The sequence below is a fragment of the Podarcis liolepis genome (genome assembly GCF_965112155.1).
Source record: "Podarcis liolepis genome assembly, chromosome: 10".
NCBI classification, from domain to species: Eukaryota; Metazoa; Chordata; class Lepidosauria; order Squamata; family Lacertidae; genus Podarcis; species Podarcis liolepis.
Genome location: NC_139562.1, coordinates 70,790,587 through 70,809,136, shown reverse-complemented (window position 1 = coordinate 70,809,136; position 18,550 = coordinate 70,790,587). Strand labels below are relative to the sequence as shown.

The 18,550-nt window shown below is 44.4% G+C and overlaps 1 protein-coding gene across 2 annotated transcripts in view; it reads left to right on the top strand.

Moving 5' to 3' along the window:
* The first annotated feature begins 695 nt into the window (after positions 1-695).
* Positions 696-18,550, top strand: part of SEMA3C (semaphorin 3C) — a 132,086-nt gene continuing 114,231 nt past the window's right edge. Inside the window, exons 1-2 of one of the 2 annotated variants that reach the window (XM_083464058.1) lie at positions 696-1,097; positions 7,591-7,732. In XM_083464058.1, the coding sequence (XP_083320184.1) occupies positions 7,630-7,732 (103 nt within the window). In that variant the 5' untranslated portion in view covers positions 696-1,097; positions 7,591-7,629. The remainder of the gene's footprint in view (positions 1,098-7,590; positions 7,733-18,550) is intronic. The other variant, XR_014516740.1, reaches the window with a different exon arrangement.

Below are 18,550 nucleotides of genomic sequence, written 5' to 3'. Positions count from 1 at the left end.
CTTCTGGGCACCACAATTTAGGAAGGATGTTGACAAGCCGGAATGCGCGCAGAGGAGGGCAAGCAAGATGGTCAAGGGTCTGGAATCTAAGCCTTATGAGGAACGGTTGAAGGAGCTGGTAATGTTTAGCATGGCATAGAAAAGAGGAGACTGTCAGGAGATATGATAGCCATCTTCAAATATCTCAAGGGCTGTCACATGGAAGAGGGAACATGCTTGATTTCTCTTGCTCTGGAGGGTAGGATTTGAACCCACTGCTTCAAGTTACAAGAAAGGCGATTCTGACTAAACACCAGAAAGAACTTTCTGATAGTAAGACAGTGGAAGAGACTCCTTCAGGAGGTTGTGGACTCTCCTTCCTTGGAGGTTTTTAAGCATCTGCCTTGGATGCTTGAGCTGAGATTCCTGCATTGGGGGGGGGTTGGTCTAGATGACCCTTGGGGTTCCTTCCAGGGGTGCCAACTTGAGTAAAATGTTGTGGGGGCCCAGGTCATCTTTCACGTGATGCAGTGTATGGGAGCGCTCCTCAACTTGGTGGGGTCCCGGCCCCCTCAAACGTTTTCTTGGGAGGGCTCCTGTGCTTCCTTCCCACTCTGCCATTGGCGCAAGGCGAGGGCGGCGCTTTTACCTGCCCGCCGGCCAAGGCGCCCTGGACTCGCGCGCTCCCTGCTCCTTCCTTCTCGCCGGGGCTCCTTCCTCGTAGGTGGGGCTTCGGGCGTTTCTTTCCGAGGCGCCCCGCCGATTTGCTCCGCCGGGGCTGTATGCAAAGGCTCGTGGGCAGCGCCGGGGCGAGTGAGGCGGGTCCTGGGCGGGGGAAGCGCAGGCTCCAGCGCGCCGCGCCGCCGCCGCTCCTGCCCATTCCGGCGCGGGGCTCTGCGCGCAAGAAGCTCCGCGGACCTGCCAGGATCCGGCGCCGACTCCTCCTCCAGTCGCGCCTCTCTCTCTCAAGACACGAGCTGGGACTCGACTTAGCGCAGCCCAGGAAAGGGAAAAGTGGTTTCAGAGCCCTGGGATTGTAAAAAGTCTTCTTTCGCTCCCCCGAACCGGAACCGCTGGGCACCTCCGCGCCCCTTCGGGACTCAGTCCTTCAGTGGTCGGTGAGTACACTCGAAAGTTCCCTTTCAGCCTGGCAAATGGATGAGGAAACTGATGACTGATTATTGGGATTTTTTAAAAACTCTTAGTGGACGCCAATATTGTGTTTGCGTAGAAAATGTGTGCGTCGTGTATGTGTCAATATATTTGTGTGCATGTACGCCCACACACTTCTCACAGCCGCTGAATGGGTGAATATTTTTATCTTCCTTCCACAGACTAATTCTCCCCCCGCTTAGTGCCGGCGCGAGCGCCTGACACCTGCCTTCCCAGAGAAGCTGGAAAACGCTTTCCAAAAGCAGCAGGCAAAAGGTTGCTGTTTCCCCCTCCGCTTCCCCAGAGAGAGCAGTGCCTGAACTTCAGCGCCTTAGGTCCCTTCCTCCTCCTGGTCTGCTAACTAAGGAGCAATGAGCATTGGGATCAGGAAGGCTCTCGCTTTTCTTGGGCGTTCTGCTTCTGCAAGGATCTCCCTGCTTGCCGGGAGAGATCGGGCGTTATTAAGACACATGCGAATATTTTACTGCCTTGGTTTTGGGGAAGATCAAGTTCTCACTTGGGCTACCAGCTCAAAAGCGATGCTTCTTTTTGTGAATTAAAACGATATGGTTTTCTGTGAAAGAATGGAATTTTTAAAAGAGGCTATTTCAAAAATTCTGTTTCCGCCCTCAAATTCACATGGCACACAATGCTGTAATAACATAGCAGTGTCACGTGCAGACTGGTGCTTTGCATATTTACTCAGGAGTAAATCTCACTGTGCTTTAAATATGTTTTTTCCCAAAGTGAATGCCTATAATACTGCAGCCTCCAGGCTGATGCTATCCATATTTACTCAGAAGTAAGCCCCATTTGGTTTTAACTTGTGCCTGATATTGCAGTCTTGCCCACATTATTTGTTTGTTTAAAAAATTGGTTTCGTAAGGGATCGTCAGTGGAGCATAGCAAAGCAAAGCTGAAATAGAAAATAACAAGTAAAATTTGGTCATACACATCCTAAATTAAATTAGAATACATAAATTGGAAAGAGCACTTGTTGTGACTGTTTCTTTCCAATATAATTGGAATGCGCATTGCATAACTCCATCACTCTCCTCCCTTAATATATGAAAAGGAATACATTTGACAACTGTGGAATACTAATCCTGTTGCTTCTATTAAACTTGCAAGTCCAGCGTAATTGGCCATTTGTTTGGGTCGAACAAAGCAATCTTAATGGGACTTAATAGCATTTTCTTCCCTTGCCAAAGAAAGAAAAGACAAAAAGATGATAGTGAAGGATATGCTATCAGCTAGTGGATATGCCAGAAGTACTTTGCGGGGGGGGGGGGGGATGATGACGATGAAACTGAACCCTTTTTTGTGGAAAACGTGTCAATACTGGCACTGAGACGTTTTTTTTTCTTCCTTGTGATATTTGTGCATTTTTCTGATAACGTTATTTGAAAGTAAGGTGAGAAACTTGACCTGCGCTCCAAATGGATGCTTTTGCTGAACCCCAGGTATAAAATGAGAGGAAACGAACAGGGCTATTTTGAGGGTGTGCCATCTTTGTGAGGGAATACAGAAATCCCACTCTAACTGAGTGGGCAGGTCCAAGGGCCGCTGGGAGTCCCCATCAGTCACTGCCAATTGGAAATGGTTGTGTCAGGCGTCATTTCTCTCCAGGTCACTTTGATGCAGCCTGTCGCTCCCTTCAAATGATGGAGGGCGCACGGCGATTTGCTGGCTGAAAGTGGGATTATGAGCCTTTCGCTTCAGCCCCCCGCACTCCCCAACCCACTCGCTGCTAAGTGTGGCGATTAAGACTGCAGCCTAAATTGTTGCTCTGGCTCATGCACTGGCCATGGTCACATCAGTCCACCCTCCTTGGCCACGCTGTGCGAAAGGATTTGCTGTGGTTCTTTTGAAGCAGGTGTTCTCTCCCTTCAAGGACGGTGAAGTCTAAATGTGCACGGAGGGGGGGGGAATATATCTCCTTGAGTTTGCCCCAGTAGAACTCGGAGGCTGTGAATGATCCATGTAATATGAGGATAAAAAGCTTATGGCTTGCTGTCAACACTCTGGGGAGTATAATGTTCACAGTGTTAAGGGGCAGGTGCAGAGTGCTTTCGGCTCCCGCATGCTGCAGTGGGAAGTTAATACTGTGCAGCAAAGGGAGCGAACCTTAGGGCACTTAAACAGCTCATTCTGCAACCACGCTACTGAAATCAATGGGATTGTTCCCCAAGTAATTTTTGCCAAAGTCAAATTGATTTCAGGAGCAAAGGGCTGACTCCCTTGTTAAGTTTCTAGGTACTTGCTCCCCAGTTGGTTGGGGAAGAAATTGCCCAGGTTTAAACAACGAAGTGCAACGCTAGGAGAGTGGCTACTCCGTGTGGCCCCAATTCCTGCTCACACATTGGTCTTATGTGTACAATGCCTGAATTATACATGTGAATTACAAAGGGAAATGTGGTGAGTGAAATGGAGATCAATTCTGCCCTTATTCTAAAAAGTACTCTTGCTCAAGCCCTCTTGAAATGAGCAAGAGCTGCACAGGTCCTGCATGTACGTCCAGGAGGATGCACTAATTGGTGGTCACTGTGAGAAGCGGCAGGCATAATAATAATAATAATAATAATAATAATAATAATAATAATAATAATAATTTATTATTTATACCCCGCCCATCTGGCTGAGTTTCCCCAGCCACTCTGGGCGGCTCCCAATCAGTGTTAAAAACAGTACAGCGTTACATATTAAAAACTTCCCTGAACAGGGCTGCCTTAAGATGTCTTCTGAATGTCAGGTAATTATTTATCTCATTGACATCTGATGGGAGGGTGTTCCACAGGGCGGGCGCCACTACCGAGAAGGCCCTCTGTCTGGTTCCCTGTAGCCTCACTTCTCGCAATGAGGGAACCACCAAAAGGCCCTTGGCACTGGATCTCAGTGTCCGGGCTGAACGATGGGGGTGGAGACGCTCCTTCAGGTATACAGGACCGAGGCCGTTTAGGGCTTTAAAGGTCAGCACCAACACTTTGAATTGTGCTCGGAAACGTACTGGGAGCCAATGCAGATCTCTCAGAACTGGTGTTATGTGGTCCCGGCGGCCACTCCCAGTCAGCAGTCTAGCTGCCGCATTCTGGATTAATTGCAGTTTCTGGGTCACCTTCAAAGGTTGCAGTAGTCCAAGCGTGAGATAACTAGAGCATGCACCACTCTGGCGAGACAGTTCACGGGCAGGTAGGGTCTTAGCCTGCGTACCAGGTGGAGCTGGTAGACAGCTGCCCTGGACACAGAGTTAACCTGCGCCTCCATGGACAGCTGTGAGTCCAAAATGACTCCCAGGCTGCGCACCTGGTCCTTCAGGGGCACAGTTACCCCATTCAAGACCAGGGAATCCCCCACACCAACCCGCTCCCTGTCCCCCAAAAACAGTACTTCTGTCTTGTCAGGATTCAACCTCAATCTGTTAGCCGCCATCCATCCTCCAACCGCCTCCAGGCACTCACACAGGACCTTCACCGCCTTCACTGGTTCTGATTTAAAGGAGAGGTAGAGCTGGGTGTCACCTGCATACTGATGAACACCCAGCCCAAACCCCCTGATGATCTCTCCCAGCGGCTTCATATAGATGTTAAAAAGCATGGGGGAGAGGACAGAACCCTGAGGCACCCCACAAGTGAGAGCCCAGGGGTCTGAACACTCATCCCCCACCACCACTTTCTGGACACGGCCCAGGAGGAAGGAGCAGAACCACTGTATGACAGTACCCCCAGCTCCCAGCCCCTCTAGATGGTCCAGAAGGATGTTATGGTCGATGGTGTCAAAGGCCACTGAGAGATCCAGCAGAACTAGGAAACAGCTCTCACCTTTGTCCCTAGCCCGCCGGAGATCAAGACACGAGACAGACCACTGGCCAGTTCCAGCACGGCTCTTTTTCATATTCACATGTTCTACAATGTCCCATGCATTGCAAGTCCTCCAGAACATTCCCAGAGCTTCACATGCAAACATGTTTGGTGTTAAATTCTCAGTTTTAAGGGGACTATAGCATCCCTTGAAATTCCTCAGCATTTTTTTGGCTTTTGCAGCACATCTTCAACATCGTTTTTCTGTTTAAACCTGCACAATTTCTTCCTAGTTATGGAATCCCAACCAGTTGGGGAGCAAGTAGGTAGTCTGATAACAGCATGGCACCATGGAGTCAGAATGCAGCCTGTTGGAAGTTGGCTACCTGATAGCATCATAAAGCCCGTTCACAGTTCAGGCAATTCTGCCCTTCTTTCAATAGGCAACCATGGTAGGCAGTTATTCAGCTGCTCCTGTGGAAAAAATGGCTGAGGGCCCTTCTAAGAGGTGATTAAAATCTTGGCCCAAAACTGTTCCTTTTCCATATCAGTCCTAAAAGCATTCGCATTCAGGAGTGGTGTACTTGAGGGTTTCCTTGGTAACAAACTGGTGGAGCACATCAGGTTGAGAGGTGGTGATTGACATACTGACACCCATCAAGCATTGTGGATGAGCAAAACTTCAGCTCTAAGGCTCCCAAGTCTCTCTCTATGCCATCATCTCTTTTTCTCCAAATACGTAGAAACCCATTTCATAGTACTATCTGCAGGGGATGTGATCTGCTTCACTGACATGGCATTGAGGGCAGTGCATGTTATACAGTGACCACGTAGAGGCTGGTTTAATCATGCCCTGTACTGGTTGTCGGTGACAAAGAAAGTCCCCCTGATTGATGTGGTGAACTAGCCCAAATGAATGGGCTAGCTGCCAGTGTGACGAATTCAAAGTGGCATCTATTCTGTCAGTTTCTTAGGGCTGTAAGTTATTTCCTTCTTGCTCTTCAGCCTAATATGCAGTCACTATGACTTCAGTCCGTTTGTTGCTTCGCTTACAGTTTTTGAGTTTTAAAACCCACAAACAAAAGAGTAACTCCATGGATGAGTAAATCTATTCACCACCACACATTCCTGGCTATATGCAATATTTTATATCAGAGGTGCCAGTTTATGAGGGTGACTGGGGTGGGGCAGTGTTGTGCGTGTGACATTAGGACATTGGCAGGAGCTGGGGGCGGAGCTGAACGTGGCGGCCGTGAAGCTTCAAAGGCTGGCAGCTCCTCCGCCTCCTCCTGGCACCGCCACTGATGGCAGCCTGCTTTGACCCTCTTTCCCTCCTGCGGCAAGAGGAGAAGGAGAAGGAGACAACTACTGGAGCCACTCCATGCTTGGCTTTGCCTCAGTGCTTTTTGGAACCCCACACCCAAAATATTTTGGGGCCCCAAAAGGGCTGGGCCCTCAGGAACTAGCACCCTTGTTTTATATATAGGCTGTAATGGTCTATTTATTGAGTGAAAATGATGCTCTGTATTTCTTTTTTAAAATGTACATGGCTAATAGATAATGTTCAATCAAAGTAGCTTCTCTACACTGTGTAAAATAATTGTTTAGAAAGTAGATATCAAAGCTGCTGGAGACTATGTAAAACCTGACAGTATCTATAGGAGATTCTGCCCAGTCAACAGGGTGTTTTGCACATCGCCCAATGAACATGTATAGTCTGCATGTACATTTTGCATGTTCCCTAGCAATGTGCATAATCTGTATTATGGATTATAGTAGCCATGGCTCTGCTGTTCAGTTTTCACTGATATGGGGTTATTTATGCAGAAGCAACATTTGGTCTTTAGCTGAGCTGTTCAAGAATAGATCTTGCCAAAGCCACAGTGGATGTCTGATTGCTCAAGAGACAAGCCTGGAGTATATGATCTCTCTGCTCTTAAAGTTTGTGCTCATCCTTTTGTTGGCTTTATAGGAGCGCACACTTTCAGTGCCAGTTCCAGGCTTTGGGAGGCAAAGCATCCTGAAGGAGGGCCCCTTTGCTGGGTGAAAGGCAGCCTGCCAGCCAAGACTCTTCTCATTCTGCCTCCAGCCTTCTCAGGTGTCACTTGTACCCTGTGCAAAAGCATCGAGATGGGGGAGGCCCTTAGTTAGTCATCCTGCTCCAGCTCTCCAGACAGAACTGGGCTGCATGCGTTGCCTGGAGGCGTTTTTCTGTCCTTTGTTTTATAGAATGCTAACGCCACCCCAAAGTTTTTATTGTGGTCTCTTCAAGCAGAGTAGGTCCTTTAGACATATATATATATGTTTGAAAAAGAGCACAGTAAAGACAGGTCTAAAAATATCAAGACGTTTTCATTCATGAAACCTGATCTCTTGGCCTTGATTTGCTGTGCCTTGACATTTAACGTAATTATTTTTCCAGCAGGTGGGAATCATCCTTATTGAAATAAACTGAGACTAATCCTTACTGCAGCCCCCCTTTTTTTACTTCCAGTGCTTTTTTGTTTTGCTGCTGCCTGTGCCAAGCTTTTCTCATTTTAGAGAAAATGGTACAGACATGCTTTCCAATGACATTGCATACTATGGACGTTGTATCTTGCAAAATGTGTAGAATCTCCAGTGACCTTTCTCTCTCTCTCTCTTTCCCTCTGCTTTGTTTTAGGTTTCATATCTTGGATATTACATTTTGCGTCTGAAGATAATGGCATTTCTAAGTCTCCGAGTGTTGATTGGGCTGTTTATTTTCTTTTGCACTGTAAACGGATCTTCGCTGCCGCAGGCCAGGGTGTTCTTAACATTCAATGGTAAGAAAGCAGATAAACATTCCTAGGCAAATGTTATTGTAGAACATTGTCTTCGTTCCTTTTACGCCAGTAACTAAGCAAGAAAGGAAATTATGGCTTCATCTTCCTAACTTGCCTTGCTTGATCTGCTTAGTTTAATGTTCTGCCTTAGGTCTGATCTTACCAACGTTTATAAAGCATGCTTGGTTATTTAGGTTAAAGGGTGGCATGTTCTTTGACTTTGAAAAGTTTAAAGGTGCTTTAGCACAAATGTAATCCTGAGTATTCACTGTATCCTTTTATTTTTTGAAGTGGGAATGTCTTCAGGAGGAGATACATAGAGGCATTTCAAGCGGCTAGTAGAGCTGCTTCTGAGATGATAAAACCTCTGAATGAGTAGCACATCCCTAATAGAAAATTTTTGCAAACTTTGCAGACTTCATTAACTGTGTGCTTCACTGAAGGCACGTATGCAAGGAAGCCGCAGTTGGCAGTGGCTTCCCAAGAATATAAATGGGAGCTGGGCCTCCAGATGTTGTTGGACTCCAATTCCCATCATCCTCCATCTTCAGCCATGCTGGCTTGGGTAGATGGGAGTCCAACAACATCTGAAGGGCCCCATGTTGACTACCCCTTGTCTGCACGTTTTGTTCAATATGATTTCCACACACCATGTTGCTGATGTGCCACTTAACATCACTTGGCCGAATACCACATGTCTGGATTGTGTGGGCAGGAGAAGAGGGCCACCTGCACATTTTGTTTTTATTTCATAACATTTATACACCGTTTGGTTGTAAAAAGCAGCAGCAACAACAACCTCCAAGTGGATTACAAAAAGGTAAAATGATAAAATCAAGAAAAAATGTACAACTATACTTAAAAACACACCAAAGTTAAAATACTAAAACAGATTAAAATCACCTCAACTGTTTAAGCATCTGGGTATCTGCTCCTTTATCAGCTGAGCTGAGAGTTTCCCCCATATATTTAATAATAAATATTATTAATATTTATTAAATTTGTATACTGCCATACATCTGAAGATCCCAGGGAGGTTCAAAACAATTTTTTGCTGCTCCCTCTCCTGTGCTCAGAGGGAAATATTTTATCCATGTCAGAAGGGGTTTTTCTTGCTGTTGTCATCACCCCCCCCCACCCCCCTGGTCTCCTTGTTCATGCTGTTCCTTGGTCCATTCATGTGGTCTTTTGTTGCTGAAAGCCTTGGAGGGACGCAGTGACAAATGCAGAATTCAAAACAGCTGTTGACTGCCCTTACTTTGTATACAACATGTGGTTTGCACGCTTTGAGAAAAGAAAAATGAAGCTGTCTGTGTACAAAACCCAGCACATTTTTGAAGTGGCCCTAAGAGTGGCAACTTTTATGACTGCAAAATGTGAAATGTGAAAGATCTTGAACTGTCGGGAAGGAATGTGTCTTTACCTTGAACCAAGTGGGAGTGTTAGGTTTGAATGTTAATATAGCCATCCACTTGTGAGACCAGTGAAGAGCTCTTTCTGGGACCAGTGAACCATGGACGTCTGAGGTAGATGGACCACTGGTCCCATTTGATCTAAAGCAGGTCCTTATGTCCATGGATTCACTTGACTTTGAAGCTAATCAGGTGTCTTTGGGAGCGAGTATACTGGTATGATCAAAGCGTGCTGAATGCATGTTAATATTGGTGGGCAGCCAGGGTCATCCTGACCCAGATGTCCATGTGGAGTAGGGAAACATATATATGAAAGTTTCCTATCAACATTGTGTTGGGCATGGATGCAAACTGAATCTTTCATCATCTTTGAGCCTGGGTTGCTGCACATTCTGGATAGACTCCAAACGCTGCTGTTGATTTTTGTCACTTACCCACTTACAGAGCAAAACTGCATAATTAGTGTCTAGCTGTGTGTTAACCATTGAAACATTCTCTTTAGAAGGTCTCAAATAGCATGTTGGCTGTGTGCCAATAGACTGATGATCCCATGTGTCATTTGAGTAGTCAATTGTCTGTATTTCTGCAAAAAAAAAAAGTGTGTGTGTGTGGTGTCTCTCGACTTTGCTGCCAACGCCTGCATTTCAGGGTGAATAAAACGTAAGGCTAGCAAATATGCTTTCTGTTTTACATGTGTATCTTCTGGGGCATGTAAGGAATTACCAGCGATCACAAAATTCAGGCGAATTTTAAAAGCACAAGCTGCCAAGCGCATGTAGCAGCAGCCCATACAATCCAAACCACTTGTTAAGTGGAATGAATGTGTGAGTCATTCAGCTTGTAAAGGAAAAAAGAAAGAAAAGAAAATCCAGAGGTAATAAACGGAACAGAAAGAAACACCAGAGGAATAAATGGGATCAGGCTTTCTGTCAGTCAATCCATTCAGGTTCTCTGCCACCCCCATTCCATTTTAATTACTGGCTGTTTGCTCCCCTGTTGCTACAGTCACCCAAGTGTCTAGAAGGTTGCTATTGTGCTTCATTATTCTCTGCTTAAAATTGCCACCCCAGCTGACTTGTATGCTGATAGCAAAATCTAGATGAAACCCAGGAATGCATATTTATCTTTTCCTTTCATTCCTTTTGTTGTGTACACATTAGTGTTTACTCCGGCTGCCGTGTGCTCCCACTGCTGGTGTTTGAAACTAAGTGCAAATGACGTTGGCCCCAGTCCGTAGGTATCCTGTTGTTTCTTGAGAAATATTTCTGAATGATGTGCTTACCCTCAAAGCAGCTTCCATCAGGTTAAAAAAATGTAAGCTGCAGTGAAGCTGAGGTGTGTCCATTTGAAACAACCGTTGCACATGTGCAGAGGACCGCTTCGTTGAATAGGAGTTTACAGGGGTTGCAGGTGTAGGGAAACCAATCAGGTAATTGAGTGATGGGGTGTACAGCAATGTAAAATGCACCTTGAAATGTAGCGGAGGGAAAATGACCCTTTTGTGTTTTCAGCCGCTAATGCATGCATGCCCTTTATAAAATGCTGCAAATGGCCTTTCTCTTAAAAACAGGGACACAAAACATTTAAGCTGATTTCTAAAGAAAGCTAAGACTGCAATCCTATGCACTTACCTGGACTTAGGTTCCACTTAACATGGTGGGACTTGCTTCTGCATAATCATGTATAGGAATGTGCTGTAGGTAACTGAGACAACGGAAGTGGAAAATTACATCACGGAATTTGAAGTTTTGCAATGCACAAGAAAATAAAAGGGAGTTATGTTTGCGCTTCAGGCTGCAACTCTAAATGCCCTTAACCAGAGATTAAGTTGAATGTAGAGGAATTTACTTCTGAGTAAACATGCTTAGAAGGGACATGGGTGGCGCTGTGGTCTAAACCACAGAGCCTAGGGCTTGCAAATCGGAAAGTCAGCAGTTCGAATCCCCGCGACGGGGTGAGCTCTCGTTGTTCGGTCCCTGCTCCTGCCCACCTAACAGTTCGAAAGCACGTAAAAATGTGCAAGTAGATAAATAGGTACCGCTCTGGTGTGAAGGTAAACGGCGTTTCCGTGCGCTGCTCTGGTTCACCAGAAGCGGCTTAGTCATGCTGACCACATGACCCGGAAGCTGCCTGCGGACAAACGCCGGCTCCCTTGGCCTATAGAGCGAGATGAGCGCGCAACCCCAGAGTCGTCCGTGACTGGACCTAATGGTCAGGGGTACCTTACCTTTTAAAAACATGCTTAGAGGGGTACTGTAAGGCTTGTAAGGCCATCCTGGGAAGCTGGTTCCAAAATTAGGCTGCAGCCACACAATGGTGTACAATTGACCCTGTTTGGTTTTATTTTATGCAGGGAACAAGTCCAGAGAAAGGCTTCTTTAACAGTAAAGAGTGGGGAAATATATGTGGGGAAAGACCCTATGTCTTATGTCCTTAAGTAAACCACCACAAACCCCTGCTGGTCAAGGTGGCAGTGGTGAGGTGGAAGGACCTGTGGTCTGTCTCAGTATATGTGAAGCAGCCTGATATACTCCTATGCTTTCAGACTCAATATTGTTATATAAATTCCGTTCATTACATGCAAACAGCAAGCACAGTTTCAAGGGGCAAAGAGCAAATTTCCCTTTGTTTCCTTCTTTTTTGTTCTGGTCACTGTGCGAAAGGTAGGATACCTGGAAGGTGTCAAGTCTAGGCACCATGACAGCTTCTTCTCTTACATTTTCCATAACGTTTGAGCTGTGTAGACTCATTGTTGTGATGGCAACCAGAGGGCAGTTCTTGCCAATGTTCATGGTGTGTCTCTGCTTCAGCCCAAACCCAAGGTGTGTCTGTTTTGCTAGTTAGTTAGCCGAGTTAGTATATTTTTAGCTTTGCAGTTGACTGCCTGGGGTGCTTTACATTGTTCGTCGGTCCCGTTTTATCCTTGCAACAATCATGTGAGTTTGTGACTACCCAGGATAACCCGCTGAGCTTCATGGCTGAGTGGAGATTTGATTCCAAATTTCCCCTGTCCAACCCTGACACCTCATCCCCATCTGCACACTTAGAAGACATCTGGCAACTGGCGCAGGTGCCACTGGGAACTATATTTGCATAGTGTTTTGCCCTGAACCAGCAAAGTTTTATGTCTTAAGCATATCATGTTTAACAACTCAAGTTAGTAATCTTGTTGGCTCAACAGAAATATCTGGGCAGAGTTCCTTGGTCCATTCTGCTAGATGCACAAGGTTACCAGCATTTCCAGATAGGCCTCATGTGGGGAGGGGGAGAGATTTGGCTGGTCATTGCATATTTAAGCATATCTGTACTGTATCTGTGTACAAGTATAGGGTATCAGTAGAGTGCGGGTGCCCAGCTACTAGTGTATCTATGAAATTTAATTTTGGAAAAAGGTTTGGCACACCACAGAGTTAGGCACACTACAGAGTTGTTTATCATAGAAGAAAAATCACAGCCACAAAAATCTGGAACTGCATATTCGTCATGCAATAACACATTCATATGTAAAGGTAGGCTTCCCCAAGTGATCAGAATTTAAAGGAGTGGAGGATCAGCTACAAAGGCAGTGTGAAATGATTGTATAGAACACTCTATGATGGTTTGAACTGGTTCAAGCTGCAGTTTGGGCAGATGCAGAGCTGCAATTCAGGGATCACCAGCCCTGTGTCCTGATGCCCTGGAGAAAACCTTGGGACTCCCCACCCAGTCAGGGCAGTATCGCGCCCACCCTGTTGAAACTAACTTTGAGAAAAAGTGTTCTGCTGTAGCCAATGACACTTCTTTCAATCCTAATTGTGGTGCGCAGGTTCAGCAGCAGCACCTGGCCAGGTCAGCCACTGGCCAAGGGCTCAGGAGCTCAGATGAAGGAGGGTCCAGAGGACCTGGGAGCTTAGGAAAATGAAGCTCTGCTTTAACAGCAACATAAATCACCCAGAGCAAGTACCGTATTTTTCGCTCTATAAGACGCACCAGGCCATAAGAAAGACGCACCTAGTTTTTGGAGGAGGAAAACTAGAAAAAAAATATTCTGAATCTCAGAAGCCAGAACAGCAAGAGGGATCGCTGTGCAGTGAAAGCAGCGATCCCACTTGCTGTTCTGGCTTCTGGGATAGCTGCGCAGCCTGCATTCGCTCCATAAGACGCACACACATTTCCCCTTACTTTTTAGGAGGGAAAAAGTGAGCCTTATAGAGCAAAAAATACGGTATTTACACCACTTCACCTTGCGCAAAGCCCATGGACCTAGAGGAGAGAAATGCAGAGACATAGGAAAAAACACAGAGAGAAAATGTACAGAAAAGTAGGGAGTACGGAATCACATGGCAGTTTGAGGCTTTGTGAGGACACTGATTTTCTGGTTTGACTTGGAGAGGGGTGAAATAACCCTGATTCACCTTGTTATTTGGCCCCAGTGCATCCTGGTATTTAAGAAATATTGATGATGTAAACACTCTTAATATAGGTATCCTTCAAAAAATAATAATTCACAAGGAGACAAAGAAAAAAGGTGGGAAGAATTGTAGGAAAAGGAGTTCTCTTGAACAGGCTGGATTTCTTTTAACTGTGCCATAAATTGAGGAGAGCTATTAGCGATGTTCAAAGATTTTCCTTGAACATGATCTGAGTTGTGTACATGAAAATGTCAATCCAAGAGCAATTTTCTTTTCCATTTTCACAAAGGAGTATGAGACTTTTTTTAACAGTTAAGGGAGACACTTTTAACAGTTTTGTGAAAGGCTTTCGAAAAGAAACATGTTTGGTGTTCTCTGGAACACAAAGTGGCAGGTGTCTCCTGTAAAATGAAAAATTTAAGTTGCTGTTTTTAATGTATGTTGTCCAGATGGTAAGAACAGCGTTTATGAGAACAATGTCATATCATGCTGCTCAAATGTACAGTACAATACTTTTCTTTAAGAAACTCTCCTTTTTGCTTCCCTTGTGGTTAACTAGTTTATTTTATCAGATTACAAAATCAGCTTATTTTAAAATAATCTAAACTAAAACAAGTTTTCTATCACTCAGTTGGGTTGCCAGTTGCATCGCTAGAATGAGCCACAACATCATCCAAGCGACCGCAGCAAGCATTTCAGTTTCAAATATTCTGATTATTTTTACTTTTAGTTAAGTATTCTTATTTATTTACTAGATTTAGGGGGGGGGGCAGCTGTCCCCCAACCCCCCTAGCTTCACCCATGTCTGGACGGTGGCAACACAAGAACTTTAGATGCCAGGCAAAAATATTCTCCTCCTCCCAGCCCTTTGGCTAATTAAATAATCTTATGGTTTTTAAAACGGGGGAAGGGGGTACTGTTTTTTTTCTTACTATGGTATGCATGTTTGTGCTTTATATTGTAAACCACCCTGTGACCCTCGGATGAAGGGCAGTGTAGAAATTAGATCAAATAAATTAATAAATGGATGGATTAAAAGTTGTATGAACCCTGGGTCCTTTGATTGGTTCCTCAGCAACACAGGCTAGTCTCAAATGTTTTGCGGACTCAAAAACCATCCTTTCCGTGATCTCTGCTTCGTAGCCTGCATTTCATTTGTGTTTATCCACAACATCTTGATTTGAGCAGCTTTTCCACCTACTGCTCTATCTTTGTTCTCAGTTCTGCACAGGAAATAGTTAACGATTGCCAGGTCAGCTCTAAATATATGAAAGCATTTTTATACAATTATCCTTGTCAAATAAGCAAACAGTGAGACAATCCAACCATTTAAAAATGCTACTGACTCTGAATTGAAACCAAGAGAACTTTACAGAGCTTGGCTTCAGCTGGATTGTACCTAGCGTTAAAAAAAAAAAAATTCCAAGCAACCCACTCACTTCATTAAAAGCAATTAAAAATCAGGGAAGGTCACTTGAGCAAAGGAAAGCACTTTTCCCAAGTGTCAACATCTTAAAGAAAGATTTAATATAACCCCCATGGATCGTTCTTTATTTCTTTTCTTTTTTCTAATTCACCCTTGAGAGACGTTCTTTTATCTCCCTGAGCAACAGTAATATACCTCTTTCCCAAACAATCCCGCATTGTGATGCTAATGTTGCCCCACAGCTCATAAAGCATTCATTTATTATTTGGGGCACTTTGTGTCGATGACAAGCCAGTAGCCAGTAGAAGCTTTTCTTTGCTAAAAAGGTCAGGGAGACTGTGGTCAAGCTTTTCCCCCCTTTAAAGTTGCTTCCAAAAGAAATCAGAATACTGAGCTGTAAAGGAAATAAAGGGTTTTTAAAAATGCACATTTCTTTTTGTTTTGATGGCTTGTTGGGAATATTGTAAATTACATAGTCATTTTAAAAGCACATTTAAATCGAGGCATGTTGCTTTATTGAGTAAGCTTTATATTTGGATTAAAATTGTATCTAAATTTTGAGGACATGTCTTTAAAGTGTATTCAGACAACCGTTCTTTGTTACTGTCTGTGCACAGTGTCATGAAGTGTCCATATTCAGAATTATCTGATTTTTCTCCCGTTAAAATCTTGGTGGCTTTCTGCTGGCTCAAGTGAATCCACATAAACTCTAGCCAGGAGATTTAGTTCTAACCATTTCCCCTCTCGTTCGTCTTTGCTTCTTCTAGAACAGTGGACTGTACAAAAATCCATACGCATAACTCTTTTCTAAGAAAATCTCCCCCCACCCCCGAATCTCCTCCTTTGTCTTGCTGTTTTGTAGCTGTGCTTAGTGTAGCTCTGCTTACCGAATCCAGATAATAATGGGCATGATTAGCCTGTAAATCAAGTCATTCCTTTTTTTAAAAAAAATCCACAGTGTTTGCACACTTGCTTGGGACCACCTTGGGTCTGCCTGTACACACTTGCAGGCTAGGAACTCAAAAACAACTTTTCCAGCTCATTTTTCTCATAGCAACGTCACAACCCCCAGGGGTACAAAAAACCAAAACTTCCCTGCACTTGATGGGGTATGTGGCATGAAATCAAATGTAGAGTGAGCAGAAATCTGAGACTGCCCCTGGATCTAAGCCGTGACCATCCTGATTCTGCTAGGGTTGCTCATGCGCAGAATGGTGGAGTGATTCACATGTGGCTGATAGATGTTCCTGGCTGGGGCTGAAGGGCATCCAGCATGGCTGATGGTCCTAAGAGAAGTTGGGAGTTTTTGTTCAACCACAATTGGAGGTCCCCAGTTCCCCCATATCTGATGTAATGTGTGCTGGTTCCAGATTTACAACTACAATCTTGCTGTTGCTCAAGGAGCCTCAGGGATCTAATTTCTGGCATCATGGATAGGGGTTATAAATAAAACAGAAGAACATTTTCAACATTATTTGGTGCCCCTCTCCCCTTGCACCAATACGCCCTTAAGAATTCCTTCTGAAGACCCATAGAGTTGGGAGAACCCACTGGAGTTGGTTAGATTGCAGCTTTATGTTCCTGAGTACCTACCCTGATATTCAAAATAAAAAAAAACCTTCCAGTAGCACCTTAAAGACCAACTAAGTTAGTTCTTGGTATGAGCTTTCGTGTGCATGCACACTTCTTCAGATACACTTCTTCAGATACACTTCTTCAGATGTATCTGAAGAAGTGTGCATGCACACGAAAGCTCATACCAAGAACTAACTTAGTTGGTCTTCAAGGTGCTACTGGAAGGAATTTTTTTATTTTGACTATGGCAGACCAACACGGCTACCTACCTGTAACTGGTACCCAGATATTGTAAGTGAAAGAGTGTGTATGTGCGTGTGTCATTTTTCTCAGGGAAAACTTAAGATTTAGTTCCAGAAAATTTAGAGTTTCCATGGCATTCCTGAGCCTGACCAGAAGACTAATGTGAAGAAAGCCCTAATTATTGATGAAACAAATACCTTGGTTACTTTTCTGAATTCTTCATTGCCCCCCTGTCTGGGGCTCTGGGCCTTGCAGCGAAAAGCCATGCTGACTCGAGTAAATAGTTCTTTCTCTTTCCCTTCTAAAGGAGAAAGGCAAAGGTCAGAGGCGTTCCTAATATCCAAACACTCTGACTACACTGAACATTGGTAATAAATGCCCCACAGCAGGATGTGTTCACGGTGACATTCTGGGCACAAAAGTCTACATGCTGGAAGAGCTCAGAGCTTATTTTGACAACTTCCACAGAAGCCGTTGTGTATATCCCAGGGACAAACACACAGCTCTATGTGACAAATAACACATTCCTGTTGAGCTGGCATTGTAAGCCAGTACTGGGGGTGGAAAAATCCGCCAATGTTGCTTTCTCATTTTTCCAACTTTTAAGTCCAGTTCACCTAGTTCATCAATCTGCATTTTTCTTTACAAAATAAAAAACCCGTATGCATTTTTGTGCAGAATTCTAATACAGTGGCACCTCGGGTTAAGTACTTAATTCGTTCCAGAGGTCCGTTCTTAACCTGAAACTGTTCTTAACCTGAAGACCACTTTAGCTAATGGGGCCTCCTGCTGCCGCCGTGTCACCGGAGCCCGATTTCTGTTCTTATCCTGAAGCAAAGTTCTTAACCCAAGGTACTATTTCTGTGTTAGCGGAGTATATAACCTGAAGCGTATGTAATCCGAGGTACCACTGTATATGCATTTTTGAACTAACACAAGCATTTTTGCAAGCAATTCCCCCCAATATAAATTTGTTTGGTACATTATTTCCACTAATGTGAAGGTGGTGTATGTTTTTGGTTGAAGAACTGGATCACAAAATCTGGAAAAGTGCAATTTTTGAGCTATCTCTGTGTTTCAGTTCACTTATTGGCTCAGGCAGTGCAGATTAGGTAGTTTCATGTGAAAATGCAAACTGAACTGAAGACCTTCCCTTTCCCTTGCTGATCAGACCATCTTGCAGTAAAGATCAGACCACAGGCCAAGTACAACCTTCCAGTAGGAGACATCTTTAATGACTTGAAATGCCCAGCGCTGAGAGAGTATTATATTCCCTGCAGAGTGGTTTGAACTGTGTGTTACCTGTAATTACAGCGGGTGCCATAAGTCTGCAAATTGATTACGTTTTCCAATTTTTTTGTTGACAAATACAAGTAAACAATGTAATTTATTATTGCAGGAGTTTTGGAAAAAAAGTCTTTCAGAGCAGTCACTTAATTATGATTTTTAAACTATGGCATCCTGAACGAATACTCAAAAGGCATCGCTATTGGTGTTGTATAAGTGCTCATTCAAATGTCTTCTTGGGGTAGGCAGAAAACTGGGACTGTCTCTTCTACTAACAGAAGAGCCTTTTGCTCATGCAGGTCCCTTTTGGATCCAAGCCATGGTTATACTGATCCAGTTAGGGCTGATCATATGCATAATGGAGGGTAGATTCATGTAATGCAGGAAGGGGGATCTGTGGTCCCCCCATGAATTTCCTATATAAGAATCCCTTCTTCTGCATATCCAACATTATACACTTGTAGGCCAGGATCCAAAGACCAGT